This window comes from Xiphophorus couchianus, chromosome 20 (assembly GCF_001444195.1).
Source record: "Xiphophorus couchianus chromosome 20, X_couchianus-1.0, whole genome shotgun sequence".
NCBI lineage: Eukaryota > Metazoa > Chordata > Actinopteri > Cyprinodontiformes > Poeciliidae > Xiphophorus > Xiphophorus couchianus.
The window spans coordinates 6,893,645-6,919,398 of record NC_040247.1 but is presented as its reverse complement, the minus strand read 5'-3'; the positions used below and the strand labels follow the sequence as shown (position 1 = coordinate 6,919,398).

At 37.4% G+C, this 25,754-nt stretch overlaps 1 protein-coding gene across 1 annotated transcript; it reads left to right on the top strand.

Moving 5' to 3' along the window:
- Positions 1-8,070: 8,070 nt before the first annotated feature.
- Positions 8,071-25,754, top strand: LOC114135330 (hematopoietic progenitor cell antigen CD34). Its single transcript, XM_028002541.1, has 8 exons — positions 8,071-8,302; positions 19,332-19,391; positions 19,595-19,812; positions 19,992-20,072; positions 21,089-21,209; positions 21,316-21,368; positions 23,622-23,771; positions 24,496-25,754. The coding sequence occupies exons 1-8, from the start codon at positions 8,218-8,220 to the stop codon at positions 24,682-24,684; spliced, it is 957 nt and encodes a 318-aa protein (XP_027858342.1). The 5' UTR covers positions 8,071-8,217; the 3' UTR covers positions 24,685-25,754.

The following is a 25,754-nucleotide window of genomic DNA, read 5'->3' as shown; positions in this document are numbered from 1 at the left end:
TTTCTGTTTCATTGCTTCAGTTATTATTGCAGTCTGTGTTTCAATGGGGGGACGGGTGACATTTTGTTTCCCTTCAAGAGGCTCATAACACTTTTTGTTTCTTTCTTTTTTTAATGCTCACAACTTTACCAATGATTGAAATAGTGAAATTTGTAAAAAAAAAAAATAATAATAATAATAATAATCACTTCTTCATTACAGTAACACTGTGATAAAGATTTTAGTTGCTAGTTCATGGTTGAAAGATGCAACATATAGCATATAAATGGAAACCAGATGTTTTTGCCAACTGGCATAAATTTGGGAATAGCACAAGAAAGGATATTCTTTCGTGTGCTATTCCCAAATAAACCTGTAGAGATTTATTTTTTGCCTTTGTTTAAAACAAGCAAAGAGTCAGAAGATTCTTATTTTTTGTGAAACATATGTAGTGCAAGCCATGTGTAAATCAAAAAAATTATTTGTTAAAAATAAAAAACACTTTTCTGGTCAAGGTTCTGCCACTTCAGCTGTGCTCTGTGAGGTAATTTTGAAGTCAATGTGAACTCTGCCACATATAACAGGATAATCTATTGTTACTGTGTTAGACCACCATTAGCATCCTAATTTAATAGAAAACTCATATTGAACTTTCGTGGGAAAGTGGCCAAATGCAAGACAGAGTTGACCCGAAACCCCCAGGAGTGCATCTATCATTCAGTCATTATAGTTCACGCTCTACACAACTAATTTTCCCTAAGAATGACTAAACTAATAGCATATCAGACACATAACTTTAGCACTCATGAACCTCTTAACATAAGTAGCCATTTAGTTCAGTTTCAAAATTCAAATCTTGATTTTTCGTATGAGAACTCAAAGAAACACAAACATATTTACTGTAAAGCAAATGAAACGATACAAAACCTAGATTACAGAATATTCACATTTGGCAGGAATTGTGCATTTGGTTAGACTTAAATGCACATGTATTGTTTTTGTGTAAAGCCCACTAAAAGGAAGGGCCTTTCTATTTTCAGATCAAACACAAGTAAAGCCTTTATTGAACAATCATTTTCAACTTGTTTATTCTTCTTTGGAGTTGGGAAGACAAACAAAGACCAACTCATTGGATGATGACTAACTGCACTCAATATGGAAAATTGAGGTTTTCAGGAAATGCCTTAATGTGGTGGACTGGGGAAACAAATCATTTTAAGCTCAAATACCAAAATCCATTTCCTCCGAAAGTTTAGAATACCTCACAAGACAAGTGAAAATTTATCTTAAATGAAGAAATGTGTGCCTACTGAAAGGTATGTTTGTGTGCTGTACAGTATATCCAGCCATTACGTAGCTAGGGCTCATTTTAAATGAGATTCAGCATCAATGCAGCATGCCACAGAGGCGATCAGCCGGTGGCTCTGCTGAGAAAGCACCGGTTGCTTTAATAGCTGCCTTCAGCTTATCTGTACCATTGGCTGCGGTTTTGTTTAATCTATCTCTTGACAAAGACTGATCATGTCTCTATGGGTTTTGGGCAAGAGAGAGTTTGCTGGTTACACAGAATTATATTAGTGAAACCACATTCTGGTTCTTTTAGTATTATGTCCTTCTGGAAGTGAAATGAAATCAGCATCTCCATAAAGTCATAAAGTCATAAAGGTCACAGAGAAAGAAGTGCTCTCGGTAAAAAACAGTGAAGACTTAAGATTTTACATTCATTTAAAAGGAAGATTTTGTACAGTGGTGTAATACCTCAAGTCCACCTTAAAACCAGAAAAAATGTTTTCTCTCTGGTTTACCTCAGTCATTGTAAAGTTTATTTGTATAGCACATTTCAGCTACAAGGCCGTTCAAAGTGCTTCACGCCATAAAATATAATAGAGTAACCAATTGTGAAGCAAGCAATAAAAGTTACATTTTGTCAAATGACATCATCAAAATTCTCAAGCAAATATCAATCCAATACATTTATAAATCTTTGAGTTATTATAGATCAAACCAGCTCTAAACAGCTGGGAGTTTGGCCTTGATTTAAAGAAACTTGGTGTTTCGTCTGTTTGCAAGTTTTCTGGACGTTTGGTCTGAAGAGATGATACACCAAACACCTCTTTAATTTATTTTGGTGCTAAGCTATTCTGTGATTTAAAGACTAAGAGAAGCTTGGCACAGTTCACGCCTTGTGAATTTCCCCAAACTCCCGAATCAGCTTGGGTTCACAGCCTTAGCAAGGTTATCACTGTAACTCCTGCACCTTTTCTATGGCACACATGTGAATATATGTAGAGATGTATAGAGTATAAGGTTGTTTTATGGGATTTTGTGTTTTTTATGGGAATAGATATGGAAATTAGCCAACTAGCTATAATTTTATGTATTCACATGTAAATGTTCTTTAATTTGTCTTTTAACTTGAACTTCAACACTTTTCCTTCCACCAAATCTTCCATTGTTGTACTTGGAACAATTAGGATTTTTAGGAACTACCTTTTGTAGTTTACCCTCCTTATGGGTGTAGGCTTTGACTTTCCTTTGGATAATTTTCACATCACCTGCATTTTTTTCTGGTTTACATGAGAAATTTTACGAGAAACTGAATTTTAGGCTTTGAGTTACTGCAAGCCATAATCATTCAAATTAATGGAAACATTATTTTTATAAATGATTTTTAGTGCCGCTTCAATTAAATTCATTTTTTGATGATATTCTATTTGTTGAATCAATGTGAGCTCTCCAGTAATTGTTTGACGACAGATCCTGAAAACAAACTGAGCTTATGAAGCAAATAAAAAAATTCTAGAGACTCGCCGCATGAAAAACACAATACTGTGACAATATTTGGTACGGCATGTGAGCAGCATATAGGGGCTCCTCAGCACTTGCCATAGGGAACAGGAATTCATTATTTATGGGTTCTGTGGCAAGCAGAGCAGACAAAGACTGGGGCCCAAGGAGGGCTATATGAACCGACAGCCTTCCCTACCCAACCTGTCAGATTCAGGTTGGGTGTCAACAGCGTGTGGAAGGGTCTTCTGTACAGTTGCCAGGCTCTCACCCCTCGCCTCGACTCTTCTCACTCTTAACCTGTCAGAGCACCAATACTCGGCAGCCAACAATTCCCACTCGCTTACCTCCCTTGCACACACATACCCAGGAAGGAGGATGATTAGGACTCAGATCGTTTCCACTGACAGCTGAAAAACCTGCAGGACATCTTCCTGATAGACTCTGTCCGCTTGAGAACAGACAAGTTTATGGAGCTTCTACACCCTTCGGAAATGATTCTCCTTTCAAATCGTGGCAGGTGTCATAATATCTTATTCTGCCTTGACCCATGACTGATGTGATTACATTATATATGATGTGATGTCAAGTAACGTAATGGTGTAAGTCTTCCTTTCTGTGGACTCTCCAGTTTCCTCAATGCTGACTATAACAACCTCTACTCCCTGATCAGAATATTTAATTTGGTGGGAAACAGTTCTTACGCGCAGACTGCAGATCTTGAAGAATAATTCAAACTGTGAGTTTATCTGTGGAATGAATATTGAACTGAAAAATCCCTGGACTTTCAACTCACAAACAAATGTATAAACAAGAGTAAACTTGGTATCGTTGCATTCTGAAGTCGCAGTGAAAGAATAAATAGATCTCTTTACACTAAATATGGAAATGTGGACAAAACAAAAGTGATCAAGCAGGCTATTGGTGTTATAACACCAATAGCCTGCTAGCTATTGGCAAATGTCTCACATTTGAAACAATTTGCTCCTTTTTTAATAACTGGTGGTAGAATCATAAGAGATGGTAAATACAGCACAATCAAGCTTTAATTTTCTTAAACTTCACTGGAGCTTTCAGCAGGTCAACAAACATGAGTCTCCTGCTGCTGCAGTTAAATACATCAAGCATTACCGGAATATACATCCAGAGTTTGTTCTCACTAAGTAACAAGTTCTAAATACATAAGGAGGTAAATCCTTAATTATTTCTCAGAATGAATCACATACAATAACAACTAGCCGTAATCAGTATGAAGTGCACACCAGTCTACTGAGGCCATCTTCTGGCCAAACTTATCATAGCAAGCAAGAATTGAAAGAAAGAAAGAAATGATGAAAATTATTTATTTATCAAAGCAAAGTTAGAGAGCTAGGGAAACATGATGCAGGAAAGGGAGTAAAGGCTGAAGGTCAGCTGCTTGAAGTTATGTGTTTGTTTTTCGTGTGTGTGCGGGGTTGGGTGTGTGTGTGCGTGTGTGTGGCTGGTAACATACAAGGCTATACTGCATTCCTGAAGGTCACAGTACACACATAAAGCAAACCTGAACTCTGAAACCATAAAAAAGTCTCACAGGGACATTGCTCATTCACATTATGTTTTAAGAAGGAGTGACATCATTGGTCCTGTGCTTTCCTTTGTTAACCCTCCAGTTCTCTCCACACACACACACCACCACCTACCCCTCTATTTCCTGCTCACTTCAGGGTTGCAGTGGCTGCTCAGCTCAGAGTGGTAACGGTCAACATTTTCTGCAGTTTGAAATTAAATCTCCTCCCACTCATCCTCCCACTATTCCACCTCCTCCTTCTCCAAACTTTACTTTAATTTCCCTTGTTCCTAGACTACTTCTTCTACACTCATGAAATCACTTCAAGACAGACTCCTTCCTACATAGCCAATCACTGAGCTTTGAAGGATTTATGGCTCCTACTTTCAAAGCTCCATAAATTCTGCATTATAACATGCATGTGTTTGTGACTGTGCTTACAGCTCATTTGTAGAAATAACTTAACAAAAATGGGACTCCTCTATTATTTTTTCATCATAAAAAACATTTAATTCCTTGAACAAAGTGTACTTGAATATTTTTGTCAGGTTTTATGACTTAAGTAAAAACTCTACAATGGCTCTTTTGAGATCAAGTGCTAATTATTAATTTTCAACAAAGAAATGCTTGTCCTATAACTGGCTGTCACAGCTGGCAAGTTGCTGTTTTATAACTTCCTGTTCGAAGCTCTACTTAAGCTGTTACAAATAATGCATTTCTTGTGGGCTTGAAGATCTGGGATTCTTGAATAAAATTAAAGCCAAATGAAGCTACTACATTTGGAAATTTACAACACCAGAAGAGACAATGCTGATTACTTTCATTTGCTTTTGAGGGTAGACCAACTAATTATTAGGTAATCAAACAGAACCGTTTATGTTTGGATTTTTTTCTTAATTTACTTGTGTTGTCTTTGATTAATATTTAAATTGGTTAGATTTTCTGAAAACCTGAAGTGTGACAAACAAACAACAACAACAATAAAATATTAAGAAGGAAACACTTTTTTAAACCACTTTATACTGTATGTCCAAAATTCTCATTTCAAAAAGAAAATACTTTTCAGCTCAAATGTGAGCTCCTCTCATGTCAATGCTGTGTTCAGCAAATCCCACTCCATCTTTGGATTTAACAAGCATGAAAAAGAGATGTTATTAAAATGATCTGTTAAAATAAAGTAAAATAAAATAACAACAACTTGACTGTTATTAATATTTTTTTTTTACGAAATTATAAATTCTTACATTTTGTTCATGGTGAAAATTCATCATTACCTCAAACAAAATCAGGCAATTTTCTCTTTATCAGCCCAAATTTGTAATGGCAAGACAAAATATGAAAAGAAAAAATCTGAGTCAGATTAAGATTAAATACACTGAAAAAAAGTTGGATTTCGGTGGTATTTGCCAGCTGTGTGACCAAAGCCTAGTCTTATCTAAAATCGTGTGCTTCACCTCTTGGTTGGCTGATTTGCCTTTCATGATGTCTTGCTTGTTTCCTGAATTGTTACCAGGTACACCATTGTCCCACTTTTGAAAAAAAATAAAATTAATTATAGTATGGAAAGGGAAGAGATGCCAATGTAGACTTGTGAAAAAATAGCTGACCAGCTACTTTTTTTTTTTACATCTAAATATTTCAGATCATGGAACATATTTTAATGCCAGACAAAGACAATCCAAGTAAGTAGAAAATGCACTTTTGAAATACTTTCATTTACTATTTTATTTTGGGTTTTTTTGCCTTAGAACGGTCATGATGTCAGTATGTTGAGGTGTTGTGTGGTTTTTTTGTTTCATATGTGTTGTTTCCTGTCAGATGTCAGGTTTATTTTGACCTAAGTTATTCTCCAGTTCTCTCTCTGTTAATTTAGCCCTTGCTTGTCACCCTTGTCCTCTGATTAGTTATTCCTCTCACCTGTTCCCTGTAGTATTTAAGTTTGAGTTGCATCCTTGTCTGGTGTGGGATTCTTGTTTGGGTTTTATGTACATCACTTTCTCTTCAAGTGTTGACCTGCTCGTGTCCTGAGTTAAGAAAATAAAAGCAATATTTTCTTATTGCTACGCCGTCTATCTTCTGGTTCATCCCCACCTTTAAAGACTCCATTCCTGACAGGAACTATCTCACTTTGCCCAATTTCTTTCTTATTGTTCAATTATAAACAGTGACTTGAACTGGTGCAACTGATGCAGTGCTTTAGGTGCTCTAGGATTTATCGTGCCCTACTGGTTGAGTTGTTGATGTGGTCTTGGAGTAATTTTGTTAAACCAGCAACAACCAAAATATCTAATGTTCTCCCCATTTGTGGATAATAGCGCTTGCTGTAGTATGTTGGAGTGCTAAGCCACAACAAAAAGATTTTAAAAACTTTCTAGACTATTTTTAATCAATTATTTTCTCATTTAGTTCTAATTTTCTTTAGATCAGCACACGATGCGTTGCTTTTGAGATCTTCTCCTGATTTTTCATTCAAGCTCTATGTGATTTATTGAACCGGAATCATAGCAAAAGTTGCTAACAAAAAAGTCAAAAAATGAAAAAAAAAATTGTCTTTTCTTCAAAATCAAATAACGAAATAGTTGTGACTTATCACCATTTGACAGAAACAAAGAACAATTATTCAAAAAATACTTACACAGCAGAAATAGTTAACTAATTGTCTAATGTTTTACTGTGGGGATGTGACTGCTGCTGTACATACTTGACTGGAATAGGCACATTGGCGCTTTTTCTCTTGAGGATTTTCAGCTGAGCTCATCTTAAATCACAGCCAGGAGCCACTTGCCCACCTACACACCCCACTGTTTGAGCAGCATCTTGATAAAGGGCTCATTTAAAAGAAACAGGGGAATTGGGGGGAATTGGGAGGAAATGTGATGACGGGGGGGGGAGCTGGGGCCAAAAAAAGGGTCATGGGCATCAGGGTTGGTATTAAATTACATTACTGTTTCCCTAAGAATGTAACACAGAGCTCTTTTGGTTCTGTTTACTACTCTCCGTTTGCTGTTGGTTTCTTACTCCAAAAGGGTGGGTACTTTCTTTTACAACTCATTTAGCATACCTTCACCAGTGGTTCCAGATGTGTAATTTATAGGGAGCATAAGAAGTGCAAGCACAATAGTGAACAAAAGCGAAGCAGAGATCCTCTGGTTTCAGGGGACTGCTTTCAGGAGTTTGTGGAAGTGTGAAGGCTTTAAGCGGATCCTGTGGTGTCCCAACAAATGCCGCTGGTGATTGATGGCCTCACTGAGGGACTGGGGGGGCTTTGGGCTACTGAAATGGATTAATACTATTAGCATAACAGTGGATTCTACCTTTGTTTCGATTATGATATTCTACGCTATGGTCTGTCTCCATAAGCCTATTAGGGAGCTGAATGTCACAGCTTATTGTCTGCTATCACCTTTCATTGTGAGGTGGCTTACAGCTTACATTTAACCAGACATCATGACCCGGTGTGTTGAAGGGAAGAAACAAGAAGCACTGCTCAGCAAAACATTTGCTGCTACCTATTTTTGGATAACCAAAGTACTCGAGTTACACATTTTATGCAAACCTAAAAAAATGAAAGTAATTCAAAGAATGCAAACATGTTTTAAATAGAGAACACCCGAGGAAGAGCTTATTATCTTCTTTCCTTCCTTTTGCGTTGGGGTGGGGGCACAGAGGATGGGTTAAAGTAACCGGTGGAATAAGGGGGTGTAGGGCTGGACCTTTGTAAGGAAGGAAAGAGGGGGTGGCTATATAATAAGTGACAGAACACAAGTAGTGCTTTATCCAGCCTGTCCCACTCTGGGTAAGAGGAAACCCTAAACTACTCCGACTCAACCAGCTTGGCCCTTTTTCTCGTACTCTTTCTTCCCTCTCTTTTCTCTCACTCCCGCGTGAGTGCACTCAGGACGAGAATGGCAGCATCATCTGGACAGAGAACAAATGGGCCCTCCACAATGTTGGCTTTCGCTTTGCTTCTCATCGGCCAATTTTTGAGCGGTAGGTAAAAATACCCGGTGCCAAGATGGTCATTTCTTGGGGATTAAATAACCATCCTTTAGGATAGGGAGCCCCAGGACTGGTGGGGCTGGAGTGGAGTGGTGTTTGTTTATATGGTCAGTTAAATACAGGTTTTAACCCTACAACTATCTCTGTATCTGGAATCCAAGCGTAAATCAATGAAAAATGATTTTGTGTCTGGAAGACACTTTTAAGTATGCTGAAAGATAAACTTGCTTAATAGAACAAACTTTCATTTTTAAAGAAATGTTTTTATATAGCAATGTTTTTATAGATGTGTGACTTTTTTATACATTTCTTTTTCTTAATTTTGACAATTCTTACAATGTAATTTACTTTGTTCTTTAAATATTTATAAATCTGCACTGCCTGTTTGCTGCTTTTCACTGAACATATTTTTTTGCGACCCTCGAAAAGTTTGAGAAATGTGTGTTTATATTTAGCTGGATGTAATATGAGGCTGGTCGATGCATGCGTGAGAGAAGGGCGTGGTGCTTGGTTGTTAACATGCATCTCATATGTGGCTGAGTTGATGCAGAAGGAGATTTAGCAACAAAAACGGTTTTAAACAGTGTGTACAAAGAACAAACAAGTTGATACTTAATTCATTACCACAGTGGTAGTGCTGATAGTACAGTGAGAGTACTAATCTAAAACATTGGATCTTATGTATATTTTTATAAAGTTAAATCAAATAAACATCAATAAAGATCCTGAGATTATCAAAAAACACCTGAGACAGAATCAAGCACAACTAAAACATTAAAAATGGCAATACTTTACTTATTTATTTATTTTCAGATGCCTGACTTAAACTTTTAGGTAAAGTAAAATCTGAATGCCGTTACATGCGGCCACAACTTTACTCCTTAAATTGCCTCCAGTGCCAGAAGATTAAAAAAAATATTTACCACATAATGGATAAAAAAAACCCTGCCTATTACATAACGTTTAAGATGTCCACAAAGTCATGACAAAGAAATGAATATAGGAAAAGAAATATAGTTCTGGGAATGAGGTGCAATTACAATACAGTCCACAGCACTCTGTTGTGGCTGGAAATGAAAACACATTGGTCTCCCTAATTCAATCCTCCTGTCTTTTTCATGGTGGGTAAGCTACAATAATGAGATCATCAACCAAGAGAGGCAGCTGTGTCTGATTTATATAACAAAGAGGCACGGATATAATTTCAACCTAAAGATTCATAATCAGAGGCAGAATAACTTTTATGATGCTGCTGATTAAAATTACAAAAAAGAAAAAAAAAATTTTTGTAGTCACATTCACATACAGGGAATCTTTGAGCGGGAAAACTTTAGCATAAACACATGAGGACTGCACATAAACCAGCTTCTGCTCTGCCTAGACTATGAAGTGGTTTAAGGAGGTTTTCTAGTGAAGCAATGAACCCTGCCCAACCTCACTGCCAACCCCTGGGTATATAATTATGTAAATCATTGTTTTCATAGCACTCATTGAAGTAACAGATGTACCGAAGAATTACAGAAGCAATGTCAACATAGCGTTCATTCCATTGCATGAGGGAAAGAGCTCATAAAATGCCAAGTCAAATTTCAGGGTCAAGTCAGCCAGCAATGGCAAGCACATATGTGAATGCAAACAGAAAAACATCTAAACACCTAATGGGTGTAATGGAAAAAAACTATTTCCAAGCACTGTTCAGGTAAAATCACTCAATCAGGAAAAAAAATCAGTCACACTAGTGAGTGTTTGTCTTTTCAGAGTAAAAAAAAATTTGCTTTTCAAATTAACTCTGTGTTTTTTTCGTTGTTTCTTCATATTTAAGAAATTTTCCGTGTATTTATTCAAGTATGAGTCAACAGATAAAGAAGTAAGAGAAAGTATTTTTGAACCAGCAACAAAAAGAAGCTGACAACTTAACTTGGTCTGCTAATTACATAAAAAGAAGGAAAAGAGAAAAAAATCTGTCTGTATCAGATTGCAACAATCCATACTAAAAGGTTAGAATGGTAGTGATTGTCCCACCTATGTCAGCACAAGTAATTATTCTGTTTTACTCTCAGATTTTGAGACAGATACAGGTTGACTAAAATCTTTTTTCTTTCTGGACAAAATCTGTCTGGAGGCTCTGAGCAGTTGAAATCTGACTCTGCAACAAGATCCCCTCCCTATCTACCAGCACACACTCAAACCAGACGGGCTCATTTAAAGATAATGCACAAGGCAGTGAAACGTTAGCAGTCAATTGTATGTGTGTGTGTGTGTGTATTTGAGCATGTCAGGGGTGGGGGAGTGATATAAGCCCCTCCAATTGAAAGCAGATGCCATGTTTCCTGATTGTGGTTCTTTAGAAACAGGCATCACGCTTTTGATAAGGAGCTGCAGTGGCCTCAGGGTTGGGTCGGCTGAATTCTGCAGCTGGGCAGGCACTCAGTGAAGTCAACCTTTCTGGCCTGATTGAAACCATAAGATGCAGTTGGTTTGAGAGAAGAATAGCCTGGGTGCTGCTATTAATCGCTGTGACAGGAATGACAGGGGAGGGGCTGCAGTTGGGGCGCAGTGAGGGGGTCAAGATGGAGGGGTCAGCGGTCTGTTGTTTCAAAGTGGGTAGGGTTGCACTGCATGCTTAACCTTACGAGACCATTCTCCAATGTCACATTCCTCTGCACAAATTTACAAATATAGACTCTTTCAGACCAGTGAGGGTTTAAATGATAGAAATCTCACAAGACAAGACACAACATGATATTGTTCCTACTGGAAACTGAAAATACTTCTTCAAACTTTGTTACTAATTTGGTGGTGCATTTTAGGATCATTATCCATTTGTCCCCATGCGTTAATTTCCTGTCTGATGTCTTAAGATGTTGCTGTATTGTCCATGTCATATTATTTTATCATGTTGTCATCCATTATTTGAAGTGCGCCAGTTCCTCTTGCAGGAAACCACCTGCATAACATGATATTGCACCAGTCTCATAGTTTGCAGATGTTCCCAAAACCTAAGAGTGCATTTGTAATTTAATTTGAAAAAAGCCAACCAGAACAAATAAAACCAGATCACAGCAGATTTTTAAATGCAGCTGTATTCTGGCTTTTATGTTGCTTTTGTAGTAAAGGCTTCTTTGTTGTTTAGTGACTCATGTCAGTCCAGAGTTGTTACTCTGTGAGTAATGACATTTCTTTATATTTAGATTTTTGTGGAAGTAGACCTCTGAAGTTAAAGAAAATAATAGAAAATTCTCTAAAATATTCTGTGTTTCGTTATGCTAGTATTTAGCTAAAAGAAATGAAATGACGTTAGCTATTTGAATTAAGATCTATTTAGGCTAGTTTACTTGAGAAAAATTGATGTGCCTCTTTCTATATGGTGCATGGAAAGAACAGGTACCAATTGTATAACATTGATTAATGCATTGTATGAACAGACCCTGCACCATTCAGTTAAAGTATTTAGGCCATGTTCATGTTAAGTAAAATCTGTTAAAGCTCCTCACTTAGTGTAGTAAGCTTTAAAAAACCGCCAGTCTTTTATAGCAGAGAACAGGCTGTTATGTTGTAACCTTCACAAGTTAAATGTGGCAATAAAGGTACAAGTGGAGACATGGTCACACACAAGGACTTTAACACGGTGTTCCACTAATGTGTGCAGACCATTATCACCTCACTATGCCCAATTACATAGCAGAGATGTTTCCTGTAAAGAACCAGGGAGGGGCTTGGACCCTTGGGGATGTAATGACCCTGAAGCTGTTCAGACAATCTTGCAAACATTCATCCCAGGTGATTCCATCACAAGTGGATGGCACTAAAAAGAGGTGTGAATGCACAGAACCAGATCCAATTGCTCAACCGAGATTCAGAGGCGCTCTAAGATGTGTCTGTTCAGCTGTCTGAAAGCCCGTTCCCCTGGGGCCACATTAAAGGATTCCCTGCTGACCTGAAGTGATTTGATGCAAACACTGGAGTTGACAGTGTTTTCACACTTTCCAAGATTCCAGTAAAAACACATTTTCTAAGAAGCAAGGTTAAAATTAGACCCATAGCAAGGGGGGATTTAGAATGATGTAACAACAATTTGTGGAAATATGTTAAGGACATTTTCAGGGTATGCACGTTTAGACTTGTCATATATTTAATGAAAAAGGAGATTTTGTGTCAGGGGTAAAGCAAATAAGAACTTGAAGGCTTTGCCCAAGTACAGCAATTTCAGTTTTTTAATTTTATCAGTGATGTAAGTAAAAACAATCTTAGCTTTCCAGTACAGAACTCAAGCATACTTCAGGAAAACATCCTATGGGAGTCTGATAAGTCTCTTAAATTTAAATGGACACATGTTGTCTCTTTATTAAATATAAAATGTTCTCCATATTTTCACAACATTATCCAAAGTTACAAGATCAAAGAAAAGCATCATAAAACTTGATGACTGCTGTTGAGATGGCAATTGTGCGTCTTTTTACTAGAAAATGTTTAGTGGATGCCTCAAACCTTTTCTACTTACTGAAAAAGCTAGAATATTTAAAGACTAGCAGATGAATATAAATCTGAAGTTATTGTAGCTGACAGAGAAAGGACAAGTGGTGTGTAAAGTAGATTTGTGTGTTGAGCCATGAACCACACCCTGGGACAATTTTAGGGAAAGCTTTTTAGGTAATTGAGTGTAAGCAGTTGCTATCTCTTGGAATCTGGCTTTATGTTACAGCGTTGTGTGTAAGGAGTGACGGCTGAAGCCCAAATCTCACCTCCATAAGCGCTTTGGATTAGCTGTGCGTGACTGGGATATTGTAAAGAGAGATGGAGAGCTGGGAGGGAAAAGGGCGTGGAGCAGAGGGCTTGTCTTCTGCCACATTCCTCCATTCAGAGTCCCAGGAGATGGGGGGCGCGGGGTGGAGCTTTTCCAGACCACAGCCATCTTTCAGAGAAATCTGGTGGGAAAATATTCAAGAGAGCAATGAAGTCAGGACCAGCGCCAAATAACATATGGAGTCTGGTGTGATTGGGACAGTTTAAGTCCTGTTGTGTTCACACAATAACTGCAAGAAGCTGGTACCCTAGCTGTTTCAAGCCCTACAAAAAAGGAGTCTCCAGGGATATCTGATGTAGATGTGCACCTCAAGTGTTGACTCACAAATATGCAATAATTGGAAACTCCTTGTATAGTCCTGTGGCTTTTAGAGAGAAAGTCTGTGAAGTGAAGAGTACAATAGGTTATACTGTCGGGAAGTTTACAGACCTCACATAGGAAGTAAAGTTTTGGCAAACACCAGAGCCAGCCAACCACAGCGAAGCATTTGTTTCAAGACAAATGGTACTTGCTTAACACAGGCCGCAATACATAATACAACTAAATTACAAACATTTTATGGTTTGGCTGTAACAAGCCCCCAAAATTTTGTTATTTGACATTTATGGTTGCTTCATTTTAAAAGTTTTGGTCAGGATTCAGTCAGAGCAAAGCAATAACAAGTCAGATCCTGATGTTTATTGATTCATACAAGCATTTTTCTTGTTGCTCTAAAAGGCTTGTTGTTATGAAATAAGTAATAATTGGTCAGCATCTAGGGTTTTTTTTATTATCATGTCTAAAGCTGGTTGGAAAAATTTTATCTTTCATATATGTTGGATATTTGTTTTTTAAGCAATTATTAGAAACTTATATAGCAAAATAATTTGGGAAAACACAAACACAAGTCTTCCAGGGTTTTCATACTGGTAAAAAGGTGAAAATTCATATCCAGTGACTTACCACAAAATATCAGATTAGAAAAAAGACCCAAAAAACTGTCACAGTGTGAAATAATAGACTTTGCCAAACCACAAGTTCAGTTTTACTTTCCAGTCAAGTAAAATTTCCCTAGAGTGCAACATAGAAATTAGAAACTAGACAATTTGGGCCCAGCATTCTTGGACATCACATTTGTAAGAGACAACATAATTTATCCTTGACCACCTCACCCACTTTAAGCCTTATCCTTTCTGGTAAAATAAACAGACAGGCCACCAAGTGATGGAGAAGGAATGGCAGCTTCAATCTAAAGGCTAGGAAAAGAGGTCTAAACAAAGTCCAAAAAAGAAATATACTCCCCCATCAACTGCAACATTGGGAAATACTTAATATGCAAATAATTAAAGATATTAGGCTTCTGTTTGTGACAGGAAGGAGAACATTTAACATTTTGTCACACATCAAATGTTTCTTCATTAAAAACATGTAATTAGCGGCTATGTTCATTGAACTGAAAATACATTTAATGTCCCTAGAATGTTCTTAATTGAGGTTGTGAGAGCACACACTGCTCACTTTTTAATTAATTCTTGCTTATCCAAAGATAGGACGTGGAGCATTTTGAGATGGCACAAAATAATCATAGAAAGAAAGGATTTTAGCAAGCTAGCTGGTTAAAAATGAAACAGTCTCCTTGTAGCTGATGTTAAAAAGACTGTATGAAAATGCTGTATGAAAAAAAATCTGCTATAACAGTATGTATGTGTCAACTTGGACTGCCCTGGATAGTCACCAACACACATACACACATCCCAGTAGACCCCCAGGAGGTTCTGGCCCATATGGTAGATACACTGTTTGCTCTGTAGCTGTGGCACCTGTCTTTCACAATGATTTATCTGAGAAAGCAAATGAATGTGTGTTGTAATCCTGTCCTTGGGAAAAATCCATCTGCCTTATTTGTAAAAAAAAAAAAAAAAAAATTAAAAGAAAAACAGATCAAGCGATGACAGATAAAGAGAGGATTTGGGAACAAGAGAGTGAATTCTTGGAGAGAAAAACCCCAAAGATGTTGGGAGGGCTAGCTACATCGTGCTACATGTGCTACATGACAATATTCCTACTGCTTTCCACTATAGAAATACTCAAAATATGTTAATGCAAAGCAGAATAAGTGTTGTACTTATTGGCATTTCTCAGATCTCAAAACACAAAAACATACACAGATACTAGGCTGCTCACACTTTCTCTAGAAAATACATATTTGAAAACCAAAAGAGTCAGGCCAAAGTTTTTACTCTTGCCATGCATGTTGGGAATGAGGCACTTTGAGTGAAACAATATGTTCTGTCATGGTTATGGCATGTGTCGCGATGTGCCTCAATTTTGAACAACATATTTGTGTTAGGAGTAAGTGTGTCAATGTTGCACTGTCATTGTTTTTTGTTGCTTTGAAATTTTCCATTATGACCAAATGATCACCTGGCCATCTTGGGATGAAAGTTCTATACTTTACAGAAAGTCAGAGTGCCCCCAAGAGGTCAAACTAATATTAACTGAATTAATCAAAAATAAGGTGAACAGTCTTGCCGTTAGAGCCACTTCAAGGATTCAGCCTCCTAGTGTCGGTGAGTCTTCTTGAGTAAAGATAGACTTCATACAAAATAATTACGACTCACGTGGTCTTATTATTAGGTCAATTATGCAACATGTATGCAGCACTTGCACTATTTCTGTAGCTGTGGTACATTAATTTGATTCAATTCTAATACTACAGCATTTACTGTTTCTGAAAGATCAAGTGCTAAGGTCACAGTATGATGCTAGCAGTAGATATCACTTAATGCAGGGATGTCAAATTCCAGTCCTCAAGGGCCACTGGGTAGATAAGTTCTCCAGAGCCTTGCTAATGATCTAATTATTCTATTCAGGTGTGGTGCAACAGAGGCACATCTAAAAGTTGCAGGACACCGGCCCTGGTAGGACATGGAGTTCGACACCTGTGACTTAATGACTTGTGTACCTCTATTCAGCAAAACTCTAATTTAAGTAAACTATTTTCTTTAGTGATCCCCAATACAGAACCTTTCTACAAAGCTATCAGTTTCTTAAAATAGAAGTATGCATTTTTTATTATAAAGCATTTGCTCTAATATTGAAACAAAGTTGTCCATAGCTTTTTAATTACACAGTTCTGATTATAGTTTATTATGGATGTTAATCCTGCACCCAAGTAGAAGAGAAAATGCAGACAAGGTAAAAAATATAAATAAAAATGGCAAACAAGGAATGACATAGTAAGAGCGTAGAGAGAATCTAATCTGCAGAGACAAGGCATCATGGGCATTTTTTCACTCTGAAGTAATGCTGTTTGCTTGTCAGGCAGAGGGAAGAAAAAGGGAATGAATGCTGAGGTTCTGCATTCAAAGAAAAAATGAAATTCAGATGAGCTTTCAGAAAAATGTGCAGATATGAAGTCTAATAATGCTTTCCGATTCGCCATAAATTTATAATGTATTTGAAATTTAGAAAAAAAAAGGGAAAAAAAACATGCACTAACAACTTTTCCAGAAGCTATTTTCCCTCTTGTACTCGAAGAGCCTAAGGAATATGGAATCTTTTTCTTTGCAACATTTGCAACAGAGCTTGAACAAATCTCAGCATTACCGACCTCAGGCTCATTAACAGTGGCCACAGGGTGTGGTAGCATATTTATTAATTAGTCAAGAAAATCAAACCTATCCATGAGGCAAACAAAGTTATTAAACTTTAGCAGCTGAAAATTTCACAATTGAAAGAAACAACAAAAACTGTTTGACTTTGATCAATATTACAATGACCAATATAGATCAGAAACCTATTTTTGTTGCTACCAGGTCTTTCATTAATGCAGTGGTTCCCAAAGTGTGGGGCGCAGTGCCATTGCAGTGGGGTGGGGTGGGGGGGGGAGGTATGGATGAATAATTTAAAAACAAAACAGTTACACAAAAGTGTTTCACTGTAAAAATGGTTTGTAGTGTGTTTTGTTGCAACCTGAAGTGTGAAATAAACTTCAGTGGAGTTTGGGGGGAGGGCCGAAGAAAATCTTTGGGAACCACTGCATTAATGCAATAAAAAGGCCCTGAAATCCAAAGTGCAAATTGAGGTTGATTTGCATCCCTGGGAATGATTGTATAAGGCCTCTGGCTGCAATCTGGGAATGGTAGAAGTTTAAACTGAAAGGACCAAGAGATTAAAGAACTGTAGTGAAAATATTTCACTGACAAATTATATTCTTCTAAAATACAACATGTAAATAAATGATAAAATACAAATTAGTTTATTAATATGGGTTTTGCCCTTTTTTAATCTAGTGAGATAGGCCATAAACATCCAGTGATTTTCACTCAACAGGTCTGGGTTCAAGCATTCTACAAATTTAGCATTCTCTGAGAAGGAGTGGTCCATATCCTGTTGTTGTTGTTGCAAAACATACACATTTTTTTTGCAACTCCGACAAAGTAACAAAAAAATACATTAACCTCCTAAAAAATTTTGGATATACAAATTGACTACTTTGTATATACAGTATATATATATATATATATATATATATATATATATATATATATATATATCACAAAGAGGGGGAAGGTCATCCGCACAGAAGGGGTCTCACTCCCAGAAGGAACAATAGCAGACATAGAGGACAGTTACAAGTACCTAGGTATACCACAAGCAAATGGCAACCTCGATGAGGTCACAAGGAAAGGAGCCACAGCTAAATACCTCCAACGAATAAGGCAAGTCCTGAGAAGCCAGGTCAATGGCAAGAACAAAATCCGTGCGATGAACAGCTATGCCCTGCCAGTAATCAGATACCCTGCTGGAATAATTAGCTGGCCAAAGGAGGAGATAAAAGCCACGGATATTAAGACTAGAAAACTACTAACAATGCATGGAGGGTTCCATCCCAAATCCAGCACCCTGAGACTGTACACGAGCCGCAAGGAAGGAGGCAGAGGACTAGTGAGTGTGAGAACCACAATCCAGGACGAAACAACTAAGATCCATAATACATCAGGGACAAAGCCTCAACAGACAATGTGCTCAGTGAATATCTCAGACAACAGGGAGCGGAGGTTGAGGTGCCAGAGATACCATCATGGGAGGACAAGCCCCTACATGGGATGTACCACCAGCAAATAACCCAAGTGGCTGATATCAGTAAATCCTACCAATGGCTGGAAAAAGCTGGACTCAAGGACAGCACAGAGGCCCTCATCCTGGCAGCCCAGGAACAGGCCCTAAACACCAGAGCAATAGAGGCCCAGATCTACCACACCAGACAAGACCCAAGGTGTAGGTTGTGCAAGGAGGCCCCTGAGACAGTCCAGCACATAACAGCAGGGTGCAAGATACTGGCAGGGAAAGCGTACATGGAACGACATAACCAAGTTGCAGGCATAGTGTACAGAAACATCTGTGCAGAATATGGACTGGAAACCCCGAGATCAAAGTGGGAAACACCCCCAAAGGTGACGGAGAACGCCAGAGCTAAGATCCTGTGGGACTTCCAGATCCAGACAGACAAAATGGTAATGGCGAACCAACCAGACATTGTCGTAGTGGATAAACAACAGAGGAAAGCCGTTGTGGTAGATGTAGCAATACCAAGCGACTGCAACATCAGGAAAAAGGAGCACGAGAAACTACAGAAATACCAGGGCCTCAGGGAGGAACTGGAGAGGGCCTGGAAGGTGAAGACCACAGTGGTGCCTGTGGTCATCGGGGCCCTCGGGGCAGTCACCCCAAAACTGGACCAATGGCTACAACAGATCCCAGGAACAACATCAGACATCTCAGTCCAGAAATGTGCAGTCCTTGGCACAGCCAAGATACTGCGCAGAACCCTCAAGCTCCCAGGCCTCTGGTAGAGGACCCAAGCTCAGAGGATAAGAACCACCCGCGGTGGGTGAGAAGGGAATTTTTTTTTTTTTTATATATATATATATATATATATATCATCCTCGATTAGAAAAATTGGTTTAAAGGTAATGTGGATTTCAATCAAAAATATTTTCTAGCATTGAAGTTAATTCAGTCCAACTCAGGGTAAAACTCCAATTTACATGTCAAAAAATTGTAAAAACAAAAGTTACATATTTGAACATGTGAAAAATGGCATATAGCTCTAATGTACATAATATGTCTAATGTATGTGGGTATAGAATTAGTTCTTCATAATCAGTCTACAACAGTCTATCTAGGCATAAACAATGTTGTCTAATGTTGTCTGTTCTTATTTTACAACAGGAGTCATGGCACAGGAAGGTGTAAGAGGCGACGGGGTTGTAAACACTACTGCAAAACCTGGTAAGATGCCAAGTCATAAAATATATTTTAGAAGTACAGATAAGAAAAAGAGAGTTTGGTTCTCAAGTTCCCATAAGAATATATTTATTTTAGTAATCAAAGCATAAAGAAATTTTCTTCAGAGGTAAACACTAATACAGCCCTCTAAAATGTTTTCCCCTGCTCTGGCTCACACATTACTCATAAAGTCTTGTTTTCTTCAGGTACTACAAAGACATTAGGTCAAGTGAATGTTTTACCCACACCGGAGACACGCAAGCCTTCTCCAGAGACACCTAAACCAGAAGACAACAGCACTTCAGACACACCAACCATTGTACCGTTGGAGAAAACAAAAAAGGATATGATTCACACAAAACAGCCGGCTGTAAATCCAAATACGCCAGCACCCAACTCGGCCAGAGGCGACAACCTGCCTGGGGTAAGTTAGAAAAATGTCCAACAAATCCCTCCAGAGGGAAAACAAAGTCAATTTCTGTGTAATTACACATGGTAAATACACTGAGCACTGGCCTTATACCCAGCTCCTCAATACAACCTAGCAGCATTTATAAGCTTACTCATAAATAAGAGATGAAACATTCTGGTTTCTCTCTGCAGCGAGATGTCGTCTGCGTGACCAAAGAGGCTGTGGAAGAAAAAAACGCTGTTCTTGTGAAACTGAAGTCATCCACCAAATGTGTAAGTTCAAAATAATTTCACCTTAGTCTTCGTCTTACATATTTGTGATTTAGAATATTGTGGTTTTACTGGAAGTTCATTTCAAAATTCCTTTTCAAACTTCACCACAATGACAAATAGTGTCTCACTAGCTTTGTTTATCCTCCCTAGGTATCCATCAGCTTTCCAAACTTAACCTCAGCAACATTTTTTTCTCATTTTATCTGTACAAACAGTTCAGAAGCTAGTGACTCAGTCAAATTGTGTGCACATACATTTGTTTCCAAAACAGCCTGGAAAGTCCAACAGATTTCTCCTGCGAGTACTGTAAACCAAGGGCACGGACTGTGAAGACAGTGGGAGGGCAGCACAATGGGTGGGCCCGCTGCTTCTGTAGAATGCATAATGTGTAATAGCCTGGGGCAAAAATGTGGGTGTATGTGAGTGTATGTTTCTTTTTGTAAAGATAAATTCCTTGGTATATCACTATGAGAGCTTTAGGGTCTGCAGCTTTTACGTGGAGATCTGAAGTTAATACATCTGCTTTTTGTGAGCTTTTGTATTTAGCAGAATAAAGACAAAAGTACATTATTTATCCTTTAAACAATGGATACAAATTGCAAAAATGCAATAGTTGTGCGTAGTCAACCAAAGAAATTACATAAAAGATGTTCTTTATGAAATATAATGCTGCCCGTGCCAAAACACATTTGTCTTTCCTAAAATAAACTCTGGCTTAAATATGGAACTAATATTGCCCATGTAAAGGTGCTTTGGTTTGAATGCCTTCACTCTGGTGCTATGCACAGAGTTGTTGTTTCAGTGATGGTATGCAGAATTCCTTATCTGTATTTATATAAGAACGCTGAACCTGAAAAAGTGTTCCTGGCAGGATTCTCTAAAATATGTGCAAAAGCATTTGGATAAAAAGCATTTTGGGATTAGCAATGAAAGTCATGTTTAATTCCCAATTATTTAAACCAATCAGGAACTAAGTTAGAAACATCTCTGAATTCATTGTAATGCATTCTTTGCAGGAAGACACACAGTCAAAAATGATAAAGGTTCTACCTGAATTGTGTGGTGAAGAGTGTAAGCTGGAGATCTATCAAGAAAACAACACGGATCACGTGCTTGTATCTGGGAAGTATGTAGAAGGTCAGTATTTTAAATTATGATAGTCACAACCCATAAACCATTATTTTCCTGTACTAACACCATCTGTATTCATTTTTAAATTTTTTTTTTTTTTTTACACTTGCAGATGATGTGATAGGCATGGTAAACAAATTCAACAAGGTCAACATTAAGGATAGAGTAAGTGAAATTTTTTTTTCTAAAATTCTACTTGCAAAGCCATTTTTTCACATTGGGCTTTGTGCTTATTCTGTTCATTCAGTTTTGTCATAACTTTGCTACCATGTTTTTCCAACCTCTTTCCTGCTGTTAAGACCTAGGCACAGCCAGAGAAATCCCACATGTCTAACCAATGCCGTAAATTACACCATTTACCATGAAGGGTCTGTGAAGGAGCTTTCTGAAGGCAGTCAATTTGATTGACTCAGTCAGCTGAACTCGGTGGTCGATTTAAAATCAAACTTGAGATACACAAGGGAAAAGAGGAAACAGTCCCCCGATGCGGGAGATGGTCTCTGAGGTTTTATGCTGCCAGACTGACAGCTGGTGTTAAAAACAAAAAGCCCACAAACAATCCACACGTCAGCAGTAAAACATTTTTCTGACACCTTGGGACCAATTTTGGGTTCTCAGTGGGCCGATCTTAGCCATTTGTCTCTTTGCTTTCAACATACTCAGCATTTCCCTCATTACTCCATTATGAACTAATCTAATAAGCAATTTACATGTTTTAGACAAAAATTACTATCAATTAGAACAAGCAATGAACTTATAGACTTTTTAATAAGACATAACATTTTTCCTTCACTATCTAACATTACTTCACGCCACGTTTTTTTTTTTTCTTTTTTACTTTGCGCTTACCTCTCCATTAGGAAGTTTAGTCTTTTCCAAAGTAGTTGATATAATTGCCATTTAAATTGCATGAGTTGGGTCAGGCACATTTTATTTCTGGCACACAGAACATCTCCTTGATAGCTAAAAATTTTAATTCTTGTATATAATTGTTTGAACGGAGGAGCGTGGCATTGTCAGGCATCTGGAAATTGTACAGAGAATCCCAGAGGTCCATAATTCTCCTCATCATATCTTGTTGAATTTCTGTTGAGTTTTCCATGATGTCACAGAATCAAGATGTTTGAGACGTTGCCCTAAAACACATTCACAGATGTGCCTCCATTTAACTTAAATGTTATGAATTAAGCTATCAAAAGGATACAAAGCCATGATATCATCATCTGAATTTTTCCATATTGTTTAAAGTCATAGTAATCAATCATTTATAGTAAACATCGGAACTTGAAGAAAGGAAGAAAAAAATATTTTAAAACTGATATTCCTATCATAAATCTGGCATTTCACAAAAAGAAACAAGCTTGTTAATTCCAACTGACCTAAAAATATTTTTATGATTTCATACCATACAGCAAATAAAATATATTGCATTTTGCTGTTTGTTTTTTCCTTTTTTACACAGTGTATGGATATAACTGGTTTCGACTGAATATATTAAAACAAGCTTCAACATTTTCCCAAACTCAACCTAATGGATAAATAATTCGTTTCCACAAAGTTGTCCTTATCAAACATTAAAAGATGCACAAGTTGATCTTTGTTTTCCTTGTGATTCTGAATTACTTAAAAATCAAACTAAGAATTATTTCAGTTGAAAATGTAAATAATCACAATGGCTAGAAATCCCTAAACTCAAGAAGCAAATTCATTATCAGCCAGCCAGTATATATTTACTATTAATTACCTTTTTAAAATAGTCAAACAAAAGGCAAATCAACAGCTAATGAACAAAACAAGCAACGTGAATTATAATTTAATCAATAGAAAATATTGACTAAATTATGAAGACTCAAATTCCAATAAGTAAAATTAAATAAAAGTCTACGAATAGCAAGGAGGTTTAAGGGCTTTGGAATTGAAAAAGTGGATTTTATGTCCTAATTCTGTTTTCTATTACTCAACTTTGTTTTTTAAAAAGAGAAAGTGAAGAAGAGAGATGAGGTCATATTGTACAGACATACATTTGGGTTCAATCAACTCCAGCAGCACCAGACAACAGTCACAGCATAACAAAACGAAGCACCTAACATACTCCGTCCATCCTATAGTTTTTAATATTTATAGTAAAAGCTTCATTGAATGAAACAGCATTTACAATCACTCAATATTTAAATTTTGTGTTGATTATAAATTTTGTTTTTTTTTCTATATTTCCAAAATTATCTAAATCTTTCATATATATATATATGTATTTTCAATTTCAGTGAAACTTTTGTTTTTAGTCCCATCTCAGAAACTTTCACATTAAGGGAAAATTACCTGACTTTCTTTGGGTTTTTCTTATAAAAACAGTATCACTTAAATATTGTCAATGTTTATTTGCCTGATTTACAGTACATGTAATTGTTCTCCTGTCAGACTGGTGTGCACAGAGCCACTCCTCGCTGGCGGAAGAACTCAAAGTTGGTACTGGTTTCCTTACTGCTTACTGGCCTGCTGCTGGCTGCGCTGCTGACTGGATTATATTACTTGAAGACGCACCGCAAGAACTCCAAAGGTGTCAGACTGGTGAGTTGTTTATTGTTGTCACATAGTTTGCACAAACAAAGCTTAAATCCATCAGCGACTGCCACTTCAGTTCTTCACAATTCTTATCCTCTTACTCAACATTGAGAATAACATGCTAGGCTTTTACAAAAATGTAAAAACAATAATGTTGATTCTCAACGTGCTGAGTAAACCGAGCAAACTGTCTATCTGACAGCAACAACAACACATGGATTTAATTTTTCTAGATGACTAAAAGAAGGACACGCTTGACTGTTACATGACACAAAGCGGCATAAACTCCTTTAAGCTGTTTTTTCTTTAGCTTCTTCCCAGAGAGCTGCACATGATTTAGTCTTTTTTCTAAATTATATGACATCATCTTTTAAAGCAATTACATATGGAGGCACGCCTGTGAAATTGTTTACAGAGTTCTTGTTAAATTTGTGGCCAAACTGTCGAACAAAGTGTAGGATAACTGAAGCACTAATGCTGATCTGACCGTCTATGAATATTTCACATTCAAATTGTATCCACTTACATGTTTGCAAATGTTTCCAAAAGTCAAAACAGAACTAAAGTCTTACAGAGACCTCAAAGCAAAATCCCATAAACCTCTAAAAGAAATGCATAATCTACTCTTCTTACACACTTTCCTACAAACTTCCTTGCTATGATTTAGGTTAAATCTCTGCCAATCCAACATAAGCTTTGCTCTAAAGCTGTGGATCTGTTCTCTCCTTAGGCTGAGTCTTTCCAGGTGGATGAGGAGAACCAGGCCAACACCCTGGTATCTGTGGCCCCGCTGCCTCAGGAGCCCACAGACAAACCTACCGCCAATGGCGAGTCTCCACCTGAAAATGGGACCAACCAAACCCCAACCACCAACGGACACTCTGCCACCCAGAACCCAGTGGCTGACACAGAGATGTGAATCAAGGAACACTCTTCAACATCCCATTGTGCCAGTCGCCTACTAACCTCTCTGTTCATCTGACACAAATTCAACTTGAATCAATCTCAAACATTCACATCTCCACCTGCTCTTACTCAACCAGCAAGACTCCATATGAAGATGCAAATGATGACGAAATGATGACAGTGCCTGTAATGTGAAAAGTTTGAGAACATTAATCTTTGCAGAAGTTAGCAGAAGCCTGCTCACACTGACAGAGAGACTCTGAGTTTCATAACTGTTCTGACTTCAGTCTTATTGTGACAATATTTGTAGAATCATGAAGTCATGCCAAGGATGTATTGTTGATATCTGACAAAGAAGCAGAAAATCCTTTTGTACTTTAATCCACAAAATGATGCCTACCAGCTGAAAAGAGGTCTAATGTTTTGATTAAAGAACAGACACATTTTTTATGCTTGTTTCTAAGAATCCATTGCTGCCTTAAAGCGAATTTAAAAGACAACTCAAATAGCTATTTTCTCTTTGAACCCAAAGATCACCTTATTATTGTGTATTATTGTGCAAAACGTTAGATGGAAAACCACATGCACAGTCTTTGGTTGTACTGCTCCAAAGTTATTTTAAAAAATCTATAAACGTCAGTGGACAGTTTTGTAGTTCCCAGCTTGTTTTGTTTCTGCTGAACAACCAAACTTCTGCAGCTGAACTTCAGTCAAAACTCACTCAAGGCAGGATCAAAAGTGCATCTCTATTTTGTGCCAGTGTGGTTTTAATAATTGTTTTTTTTTTTTCTTTTTGTACTATTTTTTGCAACAAATTTGAATTTTCAACTTTTACTACTGTCTTAGGGAATTATAAGGACAATTAGCTTGTTTACATAACAGAGTGGGAGATTTCTAGTTGTCAGGATGAAAAAGAAAATCCCTGCTGTGCCTTTCACAGCATAGAGTGGGTTTAGATTTCTTTGGCTACTTCTTTTTGTAAAGCATATCTTCCACTCCAATGTTTTTAATTTCTCTTTCACAATGTTCTCTATGTATAAATATGTTTGTTTTTATATTCATAAAATGTTTTGGTTACTAAAA

Bases quoted from the DNA above. Each gene is read 5' to 3' on its own strand.
- LOC114135330 (XM_028002541.1), top strand. From the start codon at position 8,218: ATGGCAGCATCATCTGGACAGAGAACAAATGGGCCCTCCACAATGTTG. The intron at 8,303-19,331 runs GTAGGTAAAAAT...ATTTTACAACAG, and splicing joins CATCGGCCAATTTTTGAGCG to GAGTCATGGCACAGGAAGGT. The intron at 21,369-23,621 runs GTAAGTGAAATT...TTCTCCTGTCAG, and splicing joins AGGTCAACATTAAGGATAGA to ACTGGTGTGCACAGAGCCAC.